General features: G+C 33.5%; 1 protein-coding gene across 2 annotated transcripts in view; it reads left to right on the top strand.

Moving 5' to 3' along the window:
- LOC135122534 (retinal guanylyl cyclase 2) overlaps positions 1-16,817 on the top strand; it is a 217,168-nt gene that overhangs the window by 153,083 nt on the left and 47,268 nt on the right. For both annotated transcript variants that reach the window (XM_064046770.1, XM_064046771.1), the window contains exon 10: positions 12,243-12,392. In XM_064046770.1, coding sequence (XP_063902840.1) covers positions 12,243-12,392 — 150 coding nt within the window. The remainder of the gene's footprint in view (positions 1-12,242; positions 12,393-16,817) is intronic.

Here is a 16,817-nt window from a genome sequence, read left to right on the forward strand (position 1 = left end):
TCACACAACACTTACGTCATCGTAAATTTGGGACAAGTAATTCTTTCTTAAAGTTAATTCCTGAGGAATACTATTTTTACAGTTTCTCTCCAAAAATAAGCGCAATGTTTTGTTGTCAAGTTTCTTCAACGGTATATTTGCAGCAACAAATGCACTGTATAATTCACAATAAAAATGTTTCTTACGGTCTTTACTATGAAATGAGGAAATTAAAGGTTGCCTAGTATCTTTAGTAAGATTTGTTTTGTGCATGTCAGTATTTTCATGTTGAAGAACATGATATTTTTTTTGACCTGAAATCTACAACACATTTTACTTTTTTATCTATTTTTCAAAAATTGAGATATTATGCGACTTTATGGAATTAATTTCACAACTATTTAGTTTTCCCATTTGTGCAACATTAATAATTTATATTTACAGTTTTCCCACAGGCTTTACGGAACAATTCGCCGTTTTCTATTTGAAAAACGTCTTTATTTTTCGTCAATTTCCTTAACTTGTCCTTTAAAGACGATTTGACTTTGGGCATTTTTAAAAATGACACAAAATAGTAGATGATAAATAATTTTTAAAATACTGTTACACTTTTGAACTTCACTTTACGAAAAGCAACACGAACTAATTGATACAGTATGAGAATTTGAAAAGAAAGTTTTAGGAGGACTTGGTGTATTTAACACATCAAAGCTCTTCCTCGAAACGCAAGAGACAACTTGTGTCGGGGTCTGTAAATGTGTTTTAATTATTTCAAAACATACCTACGTACTTAGTTGTGCAATAAAATTTGTTCTTCGATGGTTGTCGGCATTTGGGTCATGGAATTCCCCCGGCCCTTTTACCCACAACTCAGGTTGGATTATCTTTCTTTATAGTAGCGGAAAAAATGGGACCTTCGCAAGATATGTGCTTAGGGGCACAGAAAATTCAGATTTTAGAACAAAATGGGCAGAAAAAAAGTAAAGATAGGTCGAAAAAATGCAAAAAAAGGCACTCATGATAAAAATAGCCAAATACGCAAAAACCGCAAGTGCATCGAACTGTTGGAGATATAATGTGAGGGGCGATTAGTTATGGCAGTAAATTACCCTTAGTCTTCATTAGAGGTGCTATAAATCCACTGCTATTTATACATCGTGGATAATCTTCTTCCATATCTTCACACCTTGCAAAACCAACAAGACAATGCCTGACCACGTATCGCTCGGGGTACACTAGACAGTTTTGAAGAAGCTGAAGTCAATCTTCCTTCTTAAGATCTTCTGAATTACCTCCTTTCAAATGTTTAGGATTTGATAAGCAAGAGGCTATACAATTTTTTCCGTCCTTCATAGTTTTGGGCAGGGAACATGGAATGAATTACGCCAGTAAGAAAATAATGACATCATTAGATCAATGCTATACGTGTCAGGGAATGTACTCGTATTTTTCAGCGTACGAAAAAAATATTTTCTTTATTAAAACAACTCGACGAATAACATTGAAATTCTAATCAATTCTTATTTTGACAACACTTAGCTTGTATATATAAAATTTCGTCATCTCGTTTTCTGTTTTTGTCAATCAGTAATCTGAAGTATATCATTAAATTTGAAGAAATAAACTACGCAATACAAAATTCTCTTATAATTGAATAAAATTATTCTGAGATGCCTAGAGAATCTGGCGAAAACGAACAAAACAATAAAAAATTGGACTCAAGTTATTTAGGCAGAATTTCCCTGCTCCTGCAGTGCAATCAAACAAATCCCGCCTTTTAAATAAAGAGATGTTTGGTCTACTTTGTTTTATGTTCGCCTAAACACAGCATGTGTTTTTTGCAGTTTATTGGTTATCAGGTTTTTTTTTTTATAATTTGAATAGGTGTAGTGCAGTAGGTACTTGTATTAACGGTAGGTACTGTATTCTCCAATTTTTGCGAAAATGGGGTGAATCGGCCTTAATAGTTGATCAACAAAATAGTTGGAAATGCCAGGGATCGAACAATAAAAACAAAATCGTGTTGGATTCATCGGCTACGAGTGCAGGAATGTTATTTTATAAAATTTAAATAGCTTTGTCATTCACAATTTGGAAGTGACTCCATCAAATTGTTGGAGGGGATGATCAGACCAATTTTGCTTAGCGTTTTACCATCTAAACGATATTTCCAACATACCTATATATAAAATTTTACAAGAATCGATACAGTAGTTTCGGAGATTATTTGGACCTATTTTTTATATTTTAGGGAGAAAACATGAAAATGACCATTCGCCAGATGGATCCTATTACAATACTAACATGACCTTACGTCCGGAAATAAAAATGAAAGGCCCAGTGTGTTGTTTGTTTGAAACTCAAACGTGTCATTTGTAAACTGTAATCAATGTCAACTGCAAAAACCATTAACTATCAAATGCATCCTAATAAAAATTGGTCTAAAGAGTTTAGACAGTACTTCCCTCGCTGTCGGAAACTTGACGACTGCATGCCTATTATGTTTTTTTTTCTCATTACATTTTTGTAGTGGGAATTTAAAAAAAAATTGTGATGACGTCATCAACATTTTTGCAAGGACACGTATATCAGTTGGGATAGATGTAGTGTAATACTAAGAATAAAATTATTGTGTTCCCAAATTTTCGGGAAAATGAATTGGGTCGTTTTGAATATTGATTTCTTATAATCAATAAAATAACGAAACAATTTACTCACGTATACGGCGCCGGTGTGTAATATCTAGAGAGCGGATTTCTGTCGGGCTAGGCAAGGCCAAACTCGGTACGGCTCGCACGGGATGCGAATTCATTGCCGTTGCGGACTGCACTTCGTATATTTGAGATTAGAATTACGTTGTTTCGTTGCACTCTGCTGTTAATTCCCGTTCTCATTTACTTAGCCGTTTGATTAATAAATCGTTAATTATATTTATGGAATCCAGCACGTCCCCCCCTATAATCGTGACGTAGCCCGACAGAAATCCGCTGTCTAGTAATATGAGGGGCAACTGAAAATCGTTTATGTATAAACATTCTTAATTTAAGATGACAAGCGTAACAGCATACGTGAGAGTCAAACAGAGAAACTGTAAACAAAACGACCATCGGTTTTATTGCTTCGACTTCCGCTTATTATATAAAACATTGGGTTTTATTTTAATTCTTGACGGTGAAATTCACAATTGGTTGATTATAAACATGTCCATTCCACATTCGCGGAACCTAGTCAACGAACAAAACAAACGCACGTCTGTAATGTTAAACTAGATGTAAATAAGCGTGCTACCCTTATGTTTCAACCGAGTTTTTCCTTTAACAAATTTTGTGTCTACCAAATTGGGTTGGTTGGGGTGTAATAATAATAATAAGTGTTGGCTTTAATTTAATCAATAAAATAAATTGACTTCATTAATTTTTTTGAACCACCTCTTAAGAAAATCTAAAAAATATGAATGGAATGATAAATCACAAGTACAAACTCATCATATTTTTTGCATTTTAGATAGGATTTATTTAGCAAAATTTAAGGGTGACGTCATCAATTTTTTTAGGAGGTATGAACAAATACATTTTGAACAAAAGTTTACCATGCTTATAATAACTTTAAAATATTCCCAAGATTTCAAAGCATTCGGTTTTGTAATTCCTGATTAAATCGATAAAATAAATTCACGCCTTCATTAATTTTTTTGAGTCACCCTGCATATGCAAATCCAAAAATATGAATGGAATGATAAATCACAAGTACAGACTCATCATATTTTGTACATTTTAGATACGATTTATTCGGCAAACTTTTGAGCTGACGTCATCAGTTTTTTGTAGAAGATAACCAAATATATTTTGACTAAAAATTTATTATACTCTTTATAACCTTAAAACATCTGCAAGATGTCAGAGCATTCCGTTTTGTAGTTCCTGATTAAATCAATAAAATATATTTACGCATTCATTAATTTTTTTGAGTCACTCTGTATATGCAAATCCAAAAAATATGAATGGAGTGATAAATGACAAGTACAGGCTCATCATATTTTGTACATTTTAGATATGATTTATTCGGCAAACTTTCGAGCTGACGTCATCAAGTTTTTGGAGGGGATAAGCAAATATATTTTGACTAAACATTTATTATGCTCTTTATGACCTTAAAACATCTGCAAGATTTCAGAGCATTCGGTTTTGTAGTTCCTGATTAAATCAATAAAATATATTTACGCATTCATTAATTTTTTTGAGTCACCCTGTATATGCAAATCCAAAAAATATGAATGGAGTGATAGATCACAAGTACAGACTCATCATATTTTGTACATTTTAGATATGATTTATTCCACAAACTTTTGAGCTGACGTCATCAAGTTTTTGGAGGGGATAAGCAAATATTTTTTGACTAAAGATTTATGATGCTCTTTATAGCCTTAAAACATCTGCAACATTTCAAAGCATTCTGGTTAGCAGATTAAAAATTAAATTTCAAAATGTTGTTTTATAATTTTGATTTTTTTTCCAAAAATCTGGACGTTTCGGGTGAAAAGTCGATTCAGAGTTGTAAACTACATGTGTAGGACTATGTTATTTTATACAATTGAAAACCCATTTACTATGTACAATTTTGAAGTGACGTCATCGCATTAGTGGTGGGGATGATTAGACAAATTTTGGTTAGCGTTTTACCATCTACATGATATTCTTAATATAAGTACAAAATTTCACAACAATCGGTCGAGTACTTTCGGAGATTATCTGTCTAATAAAAATCCGGGACGGCAGACGGACAGACGGACGGACAGACGGACAGACGGACAGACGGACAGACAGACGGAAATGGGAGACCTATTTCTTCGTCTTCTAGGGGTCATGAAAGATCGAGAAAACGTAAAAGTAGAGAGTCGGCCGTGGGACTCGATTACAATACTTCCTTTGCTTACGCTCGGGAAGTAAAAAAAATTGGTCTGAAGAGTTTAGACAGTACTTCCCTCGCTATCGGAAACGTGACGACTGCATGCCTATTATGTTTGTTTTTTTTTTCACATTAGATTTCAAAGCATTCGGTTTTGTAGTTCCTGATTAAATCAATAAAATAAATTTGCGCATTCATTAAATTTTTTGAGTCACCCTGTATATGCAAATCCAAAAAATATGAATGGAGTGATAGATCACAAGTACAGACTCATCATATTTTGTACATTTTAGATATGATTTATTCCACAAACTTTTGAGCTGACGTCATCAAGTTTTTGGAGGGGATAAGCAAATATTTTTTGACTAAAGATTTATGATGCTCTTTATAGCCTTAAAACATCTGCAAGATTTCAGAGCATTCGGTTTTGTGGTTCCTGATTAAATCAATAAAATATATTTACGCATTCATTAATTTTTTTGAGTCACCCTGTATATGCAAATCCAAAAAATATGAATGGAGTGATAGATCACAAGTACAGACTCATCATATTTTGTACATTTTAGATATGATTTATTCCACAAACTTTTGAGCTGACGTCATCAAGTTTTTGGAGGGGATAAGCAAATATTTTTTGACTAAAGATTTATGATGCTCTTTATAGCCTTAAAACATCTGCAACATTTCAAAGCATTCTGGTTAGCAGATTAAAAATTAAATTTCAAAATATTGTTTTATAATTTTGATTTTTTTTCCAAAAATCTGGACGTTTCGGGTGAAAAGTCGATTCAGAGTTGTAAACTACATGTGTAGGACTATGTTATTTTATACAATTGAAAACCCATTTACTATGTACAATTTTGAAGTGACGTCATCGCATTAGTGGTGGGGATGATTAGACAAATTTTGGTTAGCGTTTTACCATCTACATGATATTCTTAATATAAGTACAAAATTTCACAACAATCGGTCGAGTACTTTCGGAGATTATCTGTCTAATAAAAATCCGGGACAACAGACGGACAGACGGACGGACAGACGGACAGACGGACAGACGGACGGACAGACGGACAGACGGACAGACAGACGGAAATGGGAGACCTATTTCTTCGTCTTCTAGGGGTCATGAAAGATCGAGAAAACGTAAAAGTAGAGAGTCGGCCGACGGACTCGATTACAATACTTCCTTTGCTTACGCTCGGGAAGTAAAAATTTGAATGCAATGATTGGTTACAAGTGTAGTCAGATCATATACTTTATTCAGTAAAATTGTGAGAAGACGTAATGAATTTTTTTTGGGGTTGATAAAGAGATACATTTTGATTAAACAGTTACCATGCTTACAATAACTTCAAAACGTCAAGATTTCTAAGTATTCAGTTTTGCAAAATCAATTCACTCCGTCATTAATTTTTTTCAGACACCCTGTATAATCAAATATCAAAAATTTTACAAGTATAGTCAGATCATATACTTTATTCAGCAAAATTCTGAGAAGACGTAATGAATTTTTTTTGGGGTTGATGAAGAGATACATTTTGATTAAACAGTTACCATGCTTACAATAACTTCAAAACATCAAGATTTCTAAGTATTCAGTTTTGCAAAATCAATTCACTCCGTCATTAATTTTTTTCAGACACCCTGTATAAGCAAATATTAAAAATTTTAAAAGTATAGTCAGATCATATACTTTATTCGGCAAAATTGTGAGAAGACGTAATGAATTTTTTTTGGGGTTGATAAAGAGATACATTTTGATTAAACAGTTACCACGCTTACAATAACTTCAAAACGTCAAGATTTCTAAGTATTCAGTTTTGCAAAATCAATTCACTCCGTCATTAATTTTTTTCAGACACCCTGTATAAGCAAATATTAAAAATTTTAATGCAGTGATAAATCACAAGTATGGACTCATCATACTTTACACATTGAAGATGGCATTTTTTCAGCAAAATTTTGGGGTGACGTCATAAATTTTTTAGGGGGGACGACCAAATACATTTTGATCAAAAATTTACCATGCTTATGATAATTTTAAAATATCTTCAAGATTTCGAAGCATTCGGTTTTGTAGTTCCTGAGTAAATCAGTAAAATAAATTTACGCTTTCATTTATTTTCTTGAATCACCCTGTATATGCAAATCCAAAAAATATGAATGGAGTGATAGATCACAAGTACAGACTGATCATATTTTGTGCATTTTAGATATGATTTATTCGGCAAATTTTCGAGCTGACGTCATCAAGTTTTTGGAGGGGATAAGCAAATATATTTTGACTAAACATTTATTATGCTCTTTATAACCTTAAAACATCTGCAAGATGTCAGAGCATTCCGTTTTGTAGTTCCTGATTAAATTAATAAAATATATTTTCGCATTCATTAATTTTTTTGAGTCACTCTGTATATGCAAATCCAAAAAATATGAATGGAGTGATAAATGACAAGTACAGGCTCATCATTTTTTGTACATTTTAGATATGATTTATTCGGCAAACTTTCGAGCTGACGTCATCAAGTTTTTGGAGGGGATAAGCAAATATATTTTGACTAAACATTTATTATGCTCTTTATGACCTTAAAACATCTGCAAGATTTCAGAGCATTAGGTTTTGTAGTTCCTGATTAAATCAATAAAATATATTTACGCATTCATTAATTTTTTTGAGTCACCCTGTATATGCAAATCCAAAAAATATGAATGGAGTGATAGATCACAAGTACAGACTCATCATATTTTGTACATTTTAGATATGATTTATTCCACAAACTTTTGAGCTGACGTCATCAAGTTTTTGGAGGGGATAAGCAAATATTTTTTGACTAAAGATTTATGATGCTCTTTATAGCCTTAAAACATCTGCAACATTTCAAAGCATTCTGGTTAGCAGATTAAAAATTAAATTTCAAAATGTTGTTTTATAATTTTGATTTTTTCTCCAAAAATCTGGACGTTTCGGGTGAAAAGTCGATTCAGAGTTGTAAACTACATGTGTAGGACTATGTTATTTTATACAATTGAAAACCCATTTACTATGTACAATTTTGAAGTGACGTCATCGCTTTAGTGGTGGGGATGATTCGACAAATTTTGGTTAGCGTTTTACCATCTACATGATATTCTTAATATAAGTACAAAATTTCACAACAATCGGTCGAGTACTTTCGGAGATTATCTGTCTAATAAAAATCCGGGACAACAGACGGACAGACGGACGGACAGACGGACAGACGGACAGACGGACAGACGGACGGACAGACGGACAGACAGACGGAAATGGGAGACCTATTTCTTCGTCTTCTAGGGGTCATGAAAGATCGAGAAAACGTAAAAGTAGAGAGTCGGCCGACGGACTCGATTACAATACTTCCTTTGCTTACGCTCGGGAAGTAAAAAGAAACTAACACAAAAGCAAAACCTGCAGCTGTATCACTACTTTTACTTAATTGTGTCTGCAAACTTTTACATTTATAAATTGAGTATTGTACTGCCGTCCCTCATTATTTGTTCAGAATTGTTTTAGACGTCATTTCAAACTTTTAATACGAGTGATAAAAATATATGATGTTAGCTCAGTTTCTACGCCTGTAATCTAACTTGATTTTTACTTCCCGAGCGTAAGTTAAGGAAGTATTTTAATTGACTCCATCGGCCGACTCCCTACTTTTATATTTTCTCGACTTTTCATGACCCCTTGACTACGAAAAAATAGGTCTGGCGTTTCTGCGTGTCTGGCTATCTGTCTGCCGGCTGTCCGGATTTTTATGAGACAGATAATCTCCGAAAGTACTGGACCGGTTGCTGTCAAATTTTGTAAATATATTAGGAATATCATGTAGATCATCTCCAAAATTTACAGTAGTAAATGTTATTTTTATTGTTATAAAATAAAATACTCCTGTACTTGTGGTGTATAAATCTGTGTTGATTTTTCACCCTAGACATCCAAATTTTTGGAAAAAAATTAGAACTGTTTAACAGTTTTGCAATTTAACTTTGAAACTCCAAAACCGAGTCTTCTAAAATCTTGCAAACATTTTAAGGTAGTAGTATTAATTTATTATTTGCCTTACAGGCTTAATAATATTCCCAGTAGGGGTACAAATTAACTTAATCTACCTCGTATAAATCCATAACAATAAAATAAATAAAATAAAATAAAAATTCGAGTGTTATATAATAAATATTCTATTCTTTCTGCTTGCCATAGTTCCCTTATCTTCCATACTTCTTTCATCCAGTCCAGTCCTCTTCCATCCTCGTTTAGCACTTCTTCCCTACTTTCCTCCGATTCTCTCAATCCTTCACATCCTTCCAACATATGCTCTATTGTTTCTCCCTCTCTCCAACATATCCTACACCTTCTGTCAGTTTCATCCATCCAAAAATTATTCTCTTTCTCTTCATTTCCACACCTAAATCTCGCCATCATTCTTTTCTCCTTTATACTTTCTCTCTCTGTGTACTTTGGTACTTCATCCTTTACTATTTTTCTATAGTCTGCATTATATCTAGACTCCGATATTCTCGATCTACGTTCTTGCTTATCTATATCCTTATCTCTTACACTCAGCTCTTCTTTCATACTCCTTCCCATTTCTCTCATTCTCTCTATTTCTTCACATGCATATCCCTTTCCTTCATAATACTTGTCCCTTTCGTTCCAAACATGTTTTCCCCCTTCCTTTCTTATTTCTTTCCAACATTCTTGCAATATCTTGCAATCACCTCTCTCACTGAACTTCTCTTCAAATCCAACCGCCCTTTTACCCGCTTCCACTCTCATTTTCTCCGTTTTTGTTTCTTCTCTCACTATATACCCCGGCGTATACTTTTCCAATCCCAATGTCCATTTCAAGTATTTTTCTTGCACTCTCTCTATTTCTTCATATTCCCTCCATCCCCAAATCTCAGCTCCGTACATGAGGTTATCCTAGTCACCGTAAATGGTTATCACATCAACTTAAAATTTTGCCTTGCTAAAATATGCAAAATATTATAATTCTATACGTGTGGTTTATTAATGCACTCATAGTTTTCAAAATGGCTTATACAGGGTGACTCAAAAAAAATATTGACTGAGGCATTTTATTGTACATAGAGAACGACTCACTCCATTTTCACGAAAATTTTGGTATAAAACACTGTTATTATTTATTAGTATTACACTGCATTCTTGCAAAAATGTTGACGACGTTATCACAAAATTTTATAATGCAACAACTCACTTGAAACAAAACTGGATTTATTTACCTTCGACCAATTTTGTGATATCATTTCGTTTTTTCAGTTTCTTTCATTTTTCAATTTTACTTCCCCAGGAATTTGATTACAATACTTTCTAAGGTCTTGAAGTTCTTGCAGGCATGGTAAATTTTTAATCAAAATGTATCTATTTACCTTCCCCAAAAGTTGATGATGTCATCTCAAAATTTTGCCGAGAGATCCCATCTAAAATGTACAATATATGATGAGTTTTTAGTTTTACTGTATTCATATTTTTTTAGAATACAATAAAAAAAAAATTCAGGTGACTGAAAAAAATTAATAAATGAATTTATTTTATTCATTAAATCAGGAACGGGTCACTCCTTTTTCCCGAAAATACTGTTATTACACTTATTATTAGACACTGTACCAATCCAAGTTGAAATACGTGCCCTTGCAAGAATGTTAATGACGTCACACGTCACCTCAAAATCGTAAATTGTAAATGGGATTTAAATTGTATAAAATAACATAGTCCTACACTTGTAGCTTATGAATCCGTGCTGAGTTTTTACCCGAGACATTCAGATTTTTGGAAAAAAATCACAACCCTTATCATAAACATGGTAAATTTTTAATCATAATATATCTGTTTTTGCCGAATAAATCCTATCGAAAATGTGCAAAATATGATGGGTCTGATTTATCACTGCATTCATATTTTTTTAAAATTGCTTATACAGGTGACCCAAAAAATTAACGAATAAATCAGTTTATATTGCTGATTAAATCAGGAACTACAAAACACAACGCTTTAAAATCTTACAGACGTTTCGAAGTTATCGTAAGCATGGTAAATCTTTAACTAAAATATATCTGTTTATCCCCCCAAAAAATTGATGAGGTCATCTCATCAATGAGTCAATGTATTTTGTTGATTAATTCAGAAACGGCTCATTCCATGTGCCTGAAAATTTGGGAATACAAAACTGTTGCTTGTTACATGAGATGTCAATCGACCTCTATTGTCATTTAAAATTTTTGCCAGTTATAGCACGTCTCGCCATGTTGAAACTTTAAATTATTCGACTTGAATTGTTTTTTGATCAATCCACGTATTCTAAGTTTCATACAAGTAGTACAGTTTCGGCCAGAAAATTTTGGCATTTTTCTGTCATTTAAAAAAAACACGATGTAGCTTATGCGTTATTGTCATGATGATTGACCCTTTTAAAAAATAAATTTTGACATAACTTCATATGAATTTTGACATACGTGATCATCCACATTCCAGTCTACGTCAAAATGACAAACATGACAAATCTGAGGTTATAAGTACGTAAAGCCTGTTTTAGAGCTTATGTCACTGGAATGACAGAACTGCCCAAGCGTTTGTGGCCGAAACTGTAACAACAATAGTTGCTTGAGTAAACAAAAAATAATTTTATTCACAATCAGGTAGTAACATACAGTTTTTCTAACTCCTGAAAAGTTGGAAAATGAGCATTTCACAGATACATTTTTCAGTGGGTCGGACAAGCTTGAAACCGATCAGTAATGAATGTAAGCGGTCAGAAATAAGATTATTTCCGACCCGTGAGGGTGTCACTATCAACTTAAACTATCAATGTCAAAGTTTCTAGAATTAATTTAATAAAATGTCAATCCTGCAGCGCCTTCTAAGTGTTCAAATTTTACCAAAATAGACCTTAATATTACGGAGGTAGGTTTTTTGTTATATAATTTTGCTTGTTTTATTAAATGATTGTGAATAAAATAGTATACAAACCTCGACAAAAGTACTATTCCTGTGTCTTGAGAAGTAGTTCACCTATAAGTAAACTATAGTTCTCTCGACAGGAATGGAATACTTTCCGTCTCAGTATGTAATATACTCTAACATTAACTTCTGATAAATAAAATTATACAAAAACAAAGCAACTTTGTTCTGAGACTTCTTGCTCGCGGCAAATGCGAAACATTATGAATACATTGTGTAATTACTCTTTCTACACTAAAAACAAGGAGAAAAAAGCTTTTAAAAGAGTTTGCTTTTAATATTGTTCCGTTAAATTCTGCTCTAAATTAAAACCCAAACTTAGTAATTTAATTTTAACGAAGTGAAATGTCGTTAATTTCAGAACTGCTGTGGACAGCTCCAGAACTGTTACGACACGCCAGCTTAAGGAAAAAAGGGACGCAACCTGGTGATGTCTACTCGTTTGGAATTGTTTTACAAGAAGTGGTCGTTAGAGGAGAACCGTTCTGTATGCTCGCGTTGACGCCAGAAGGTTAGTGATAATAAGACTTGTTGAAAGCAACGTGATGACGACATCCTGCGTGTGTCATGTGAAAAATGATACTTCATCTCGCTGCTTTCTTGGTTTTTCGTTCACACGTAAATTTTCACTTTAATATATTAAAACATATAGCAGTGTGGTTGTGAGTAGAAACCACATCTCACATAAATCTTAAATGTTCCTCCATTAAGGTTCATCTTGAAATGATGTACGTACAGTGTTAGCGAAAGAGGTTTAATGCGCAGAGATGGAATCAAATTTATTTATGGCGTAACGCAACTTACAGTTTTCGTTTTGTATTTGAAATTTTCGGCTGAATCACTGGTTCGGTGAAATTTTTATCTTTTCGTGTGTTTCCTCTTTTAATTAAAGTAGTTTTCGACGTTACGTAAATAAAACCCTTTGATGTTCGCTAATTAGAAAGGTTTTACACAAATGTGTAATTTGTGTATGAACAACTGTGTTTAAAAAAGTATTTGTTGATGAATGTACAAAGCTGTTTTGATCTTTCTAGCAAGCATATAATGAAAATGTATTATACAGAATGAACGAAACGCAATTAATTGTATTTATTAATGTAACAAATCAAATAAAAAAATAATTAAATACTAAATACAGGGTGATTCACTAATAGCGTCCGATTTAATAATTGTTTATCTGCGATCTACATGATAACTACTTATTATGACGGCTATTTGAATTATGTTATCTTCAATATTATTTTACTAGTGGTGTAATGAAATTCATTAATTACAATGTTTTCGCAATTGGACATATTGATACCAGCTAATACGCTGTACCGTGTTTTCACTCTATATTTCTAGTGATCTATCGTTTGTACCAGAAATACTTGCCATAATTTCTCCTAAAATTTTAGTCGCAACTTATTTTTTTTATGTATCAATAGACCCCTCCGCCACTGTATTCGGAGGCAGGAAGGCCTCCATGGCGTTTTACGGTTAAGAGATCTGCTCCAGAGTCTGCAAGCATCGTAGTGTAACAGGGTCTGAAGCAATGCCCAGTATACTCTTTAGGATCTGCCAAATTAAAAAATGTAGCGATGTTTTTGGAATACTCCCAAACGTATTAATGCCTACAGGTTGTGTTGTACAGAAACCTTTCCTGCATTCAAGAAAAATCTTCCATGGCTGGTATGCTGAGAACGTAATGCCAATTATTTCCTAATTATTTCCACCATATCAAGTTCCTGGATGCCACGAACCGTTACAAAATATTTTCCGGAAATTTTGGTTTTGGTGTTCGGGATTTGTATATGGAAAACCAACCCTTCATCATTAACATTTTCTAGCAGCAAGTTAGTGGGCTCTTCTTTTCTGCAAGCTCCAGCGATGCCAATTATAAATGCAACCTGGGAAAAATATGAATTAAAATAATTTGAAGACATTTTAGGCATAGCTTAACTTAGTAAGCAAAAACTGATTGTTCTGGAACCTTCCATTCTCATCTTCCGTAAATATTTTTTACTTCTTGAATCTGTACCCCTCTGACTGCCTTTTTAAAATTGCAATCAACTTTCGTTATTATACCTTGCAAATGTTTTTGGGAAAATTTGAACATTTTAGTGAAAAAACTGAAAACGGATTCGTACACTACGAGTATAGGAGTATATTTTTGAATAACATTCAAATCATCAGACAGACAGACAGACGTCGTACTGTAGGGGTCATGAAACGTCGAGAAAACATAAAAGTGACAATTCGTCCAATGGACTCCATTGCTATACTACCTTACCTTATGCTCGGGAAGTAAAAAGCAAAATAAGAATGAGAAACGATACTTCAAACAACACAGGGGGCAGCTTTTCGTGCAGATGGCTGCTTGGCTGCAAGTCATTAATTATTGGAACGCCCGGAAGTGGCCAATTTTGCATTTTGCACAATCTCGAGATCATATGTGTCAATAAACGGTCAATCGAAGACGAAATCGGATTTTTGTAATAACCAAATTAAAAACAAATAAATTTTATTTCACGTTAGATTTAGGCCAGAAGGGGTTCCTTAACTTCGGGGGCCACATGGTAAAGCATATCTGTATAAACCGTCTCTGTACAGCTACAGACATTGTAATAGTTATTTACGTGGCAAGCTTAGTAAATTAGCCTTTACGGGCGAGCCGGAATGTTTGCAGGGCGAGCGACGTAGGAGCGAGCTCTGTAATCCGGTGAGCCCCAGTAAAGGCTAGTTGCAAGCGAGCAGCGTACAACGTTTTACTTCCTCTTGCTGAAAATCCTGAAAATGAACAACTTTGGCATCTCTAGAAATTTTACTTGAAATTACAGTTATAGAAATTATAGTCATTTTTCATAGTTTGCTCCGGTAACTATGGAAAATTGAATTGTTTGAAAATAACGGGACTGTCAATTTGTAAATTCGATTAATAATTTAAATAGTTTAATTTTGTTTCTGAGCTCTGTTAATTGTGGAATTCGATGAAGATGAAGAGTTTGAAGGTGATTTTAACGTTAGTATTAGCACAGTATTAGTGAGATTAAGAAAAAGGCCGACGCAGCGAAGGTGTGTTTGATTCCGGTGCTGTCATGACGTTTTACAGGCACGGTGCCTGTAAAGCTGCCACGGTAACGCTTTACAGGCAGGGTGCGTGTAAAGGCTAATTTACCGAGTTAGTTCAGACGACAGTAAACGAGCTTTAACAAGACAAGAGGAAGTAAAATATATTTACAGCACTTTACCAACGGGAATAGTAGTATCATAGCAAAATGCGTAGTGTTTAAAATGTTTATGTTTATGTCTATATAGAATGTCACGTAGATATTTGTTCGATTTTTTTTTGAGTTTGTCGCCTCAAAACACATGACTAAAATTATTAATAAGCCTCAGTTGAAGACAATATTCTGAATGTTATTAGTATAATTCTCACCTTATCATTATTTTATTCTAATAAAAACCAGCGTTTTTTCACATTTTCGAGAAAATGGGGTGGATCGTTATTATTTTGATCAATAATAAATTGACTGATTCATTAATTTTTTTGAGTCATCCTGTATAAGCAAATCTAAAAAATATGAATGTAATGATAAATTACAAGTATAGACTTGCACATTTTCGAAAGGATTTATTCGGCAAAATTTTGAAATGACGTCATCAATTTTTTAGGGGAAATGTACAAATACATTTTGATCAAAAAATTACCATGCTTAATATAACTTTAAAACATGTCCAAGATTTCAGAGCATTCGGTTTTGGAGTTCCTGATTAAATCACTAAAATAAATTCACGTATTCATTAATTTTTTTGAGTCAGCCTGTATATGCAAATGCAAAAAATATGAATGGAATGATAAATCACAAGTACTTTCGGAGATTGTCTGTCTAATAAAAATCGGGACGGCAGACAAACGGAAACGGGAGACCTATTTCTTCGTACTCTACGGGTCATAAAAGGTCGAGATAAGGTAAAAGTAGAGAGTCGGCCGACGGACTCGATTACAATACTTCCTTAGTTTACGCTCGGAAAGTAAAAAGGTTTGCGAGCCAAAACTCGAGTTAAAATTCCCCCTACTAGCATTGCTTTAATTGATTGAAGAACTTCGTCTCGTTCCTTTTGTTGCTGATTTTTAATTGAAAGTGCTAAGTTTAGAACAAATCAGAAAACTGTCCGCATTGGCAACCCTAATACAAGTGACCGCATCATTTGAAACGTGTACCCACTTTCCAAGTTCTAACGATAATTAAATAAATTACTGGACCGCAAAGCTAACTAAATAATTTATGTACATGTAGTTAAATTATGTCACACTTTGTAAACAATTTCAAACGACTAAGAATTTCACGTTGTCTCGGAAATAAATATTCAATTCAAGCTGCAAAAGTAATATTAAGCCGGCAAGAAAGTAATTAGACCAGAAATCAACTATTAAACCTGTAAGAAAGTATTAAACCCCTTCCGTTTTTTGAATCCATAAGTGAGTGTATGAAATTAACCACAACTTTCCAAAATATCTTTTCTCAAAATGGACTAACGTTAAGATCAGTTCAAATATCATCAATGAACAACATATTAGCAATCTCAAGAGAGAAACTAAAATAAAGTAAAAACATCCATAAACTTTAGTTATACATAACTTGACCTGAATGAGTGAATTCCTTAACACGAACTATGAATGTACAGACAATAAACAAAAACTGAACCACGTGTCGATATTGTAAAACTTTACAACATTACATACTAGAAAACCATTCATAATTCATTATACTTGCGGAGCAAACTCTGGCGTCGCCGTCGGTACGATTAACTTTACTAAACTTAACCTAGGCACACTTTAATGCTCACTACGTTTTTACACTCACACCAGGCAAGCAATAAGTGACGTTTTTAAACTAAAACGAGTCTGCTTTCTTATGTATGTATTACTATCAACTCATCACCAAATCACTGC

This window comes from Zophobas morio, unplaced genomic scaffold (genome assembly GCF_036711695.1).
Source record: "Zophobas morio isolate AGI-343-1 ecotype UQ-CSIRO unplaced genomic scaffold, CSIRO_AGI_Zmor_V1 ptg000005l, whole genome shotgun sequence".
Classification (NCBI taxonomy): Eukaryota; Metazoa; Arthropoda; class Insecta; order Coleoptera; family Tenebrionidae; genus Zophobas; species Zophobas morio.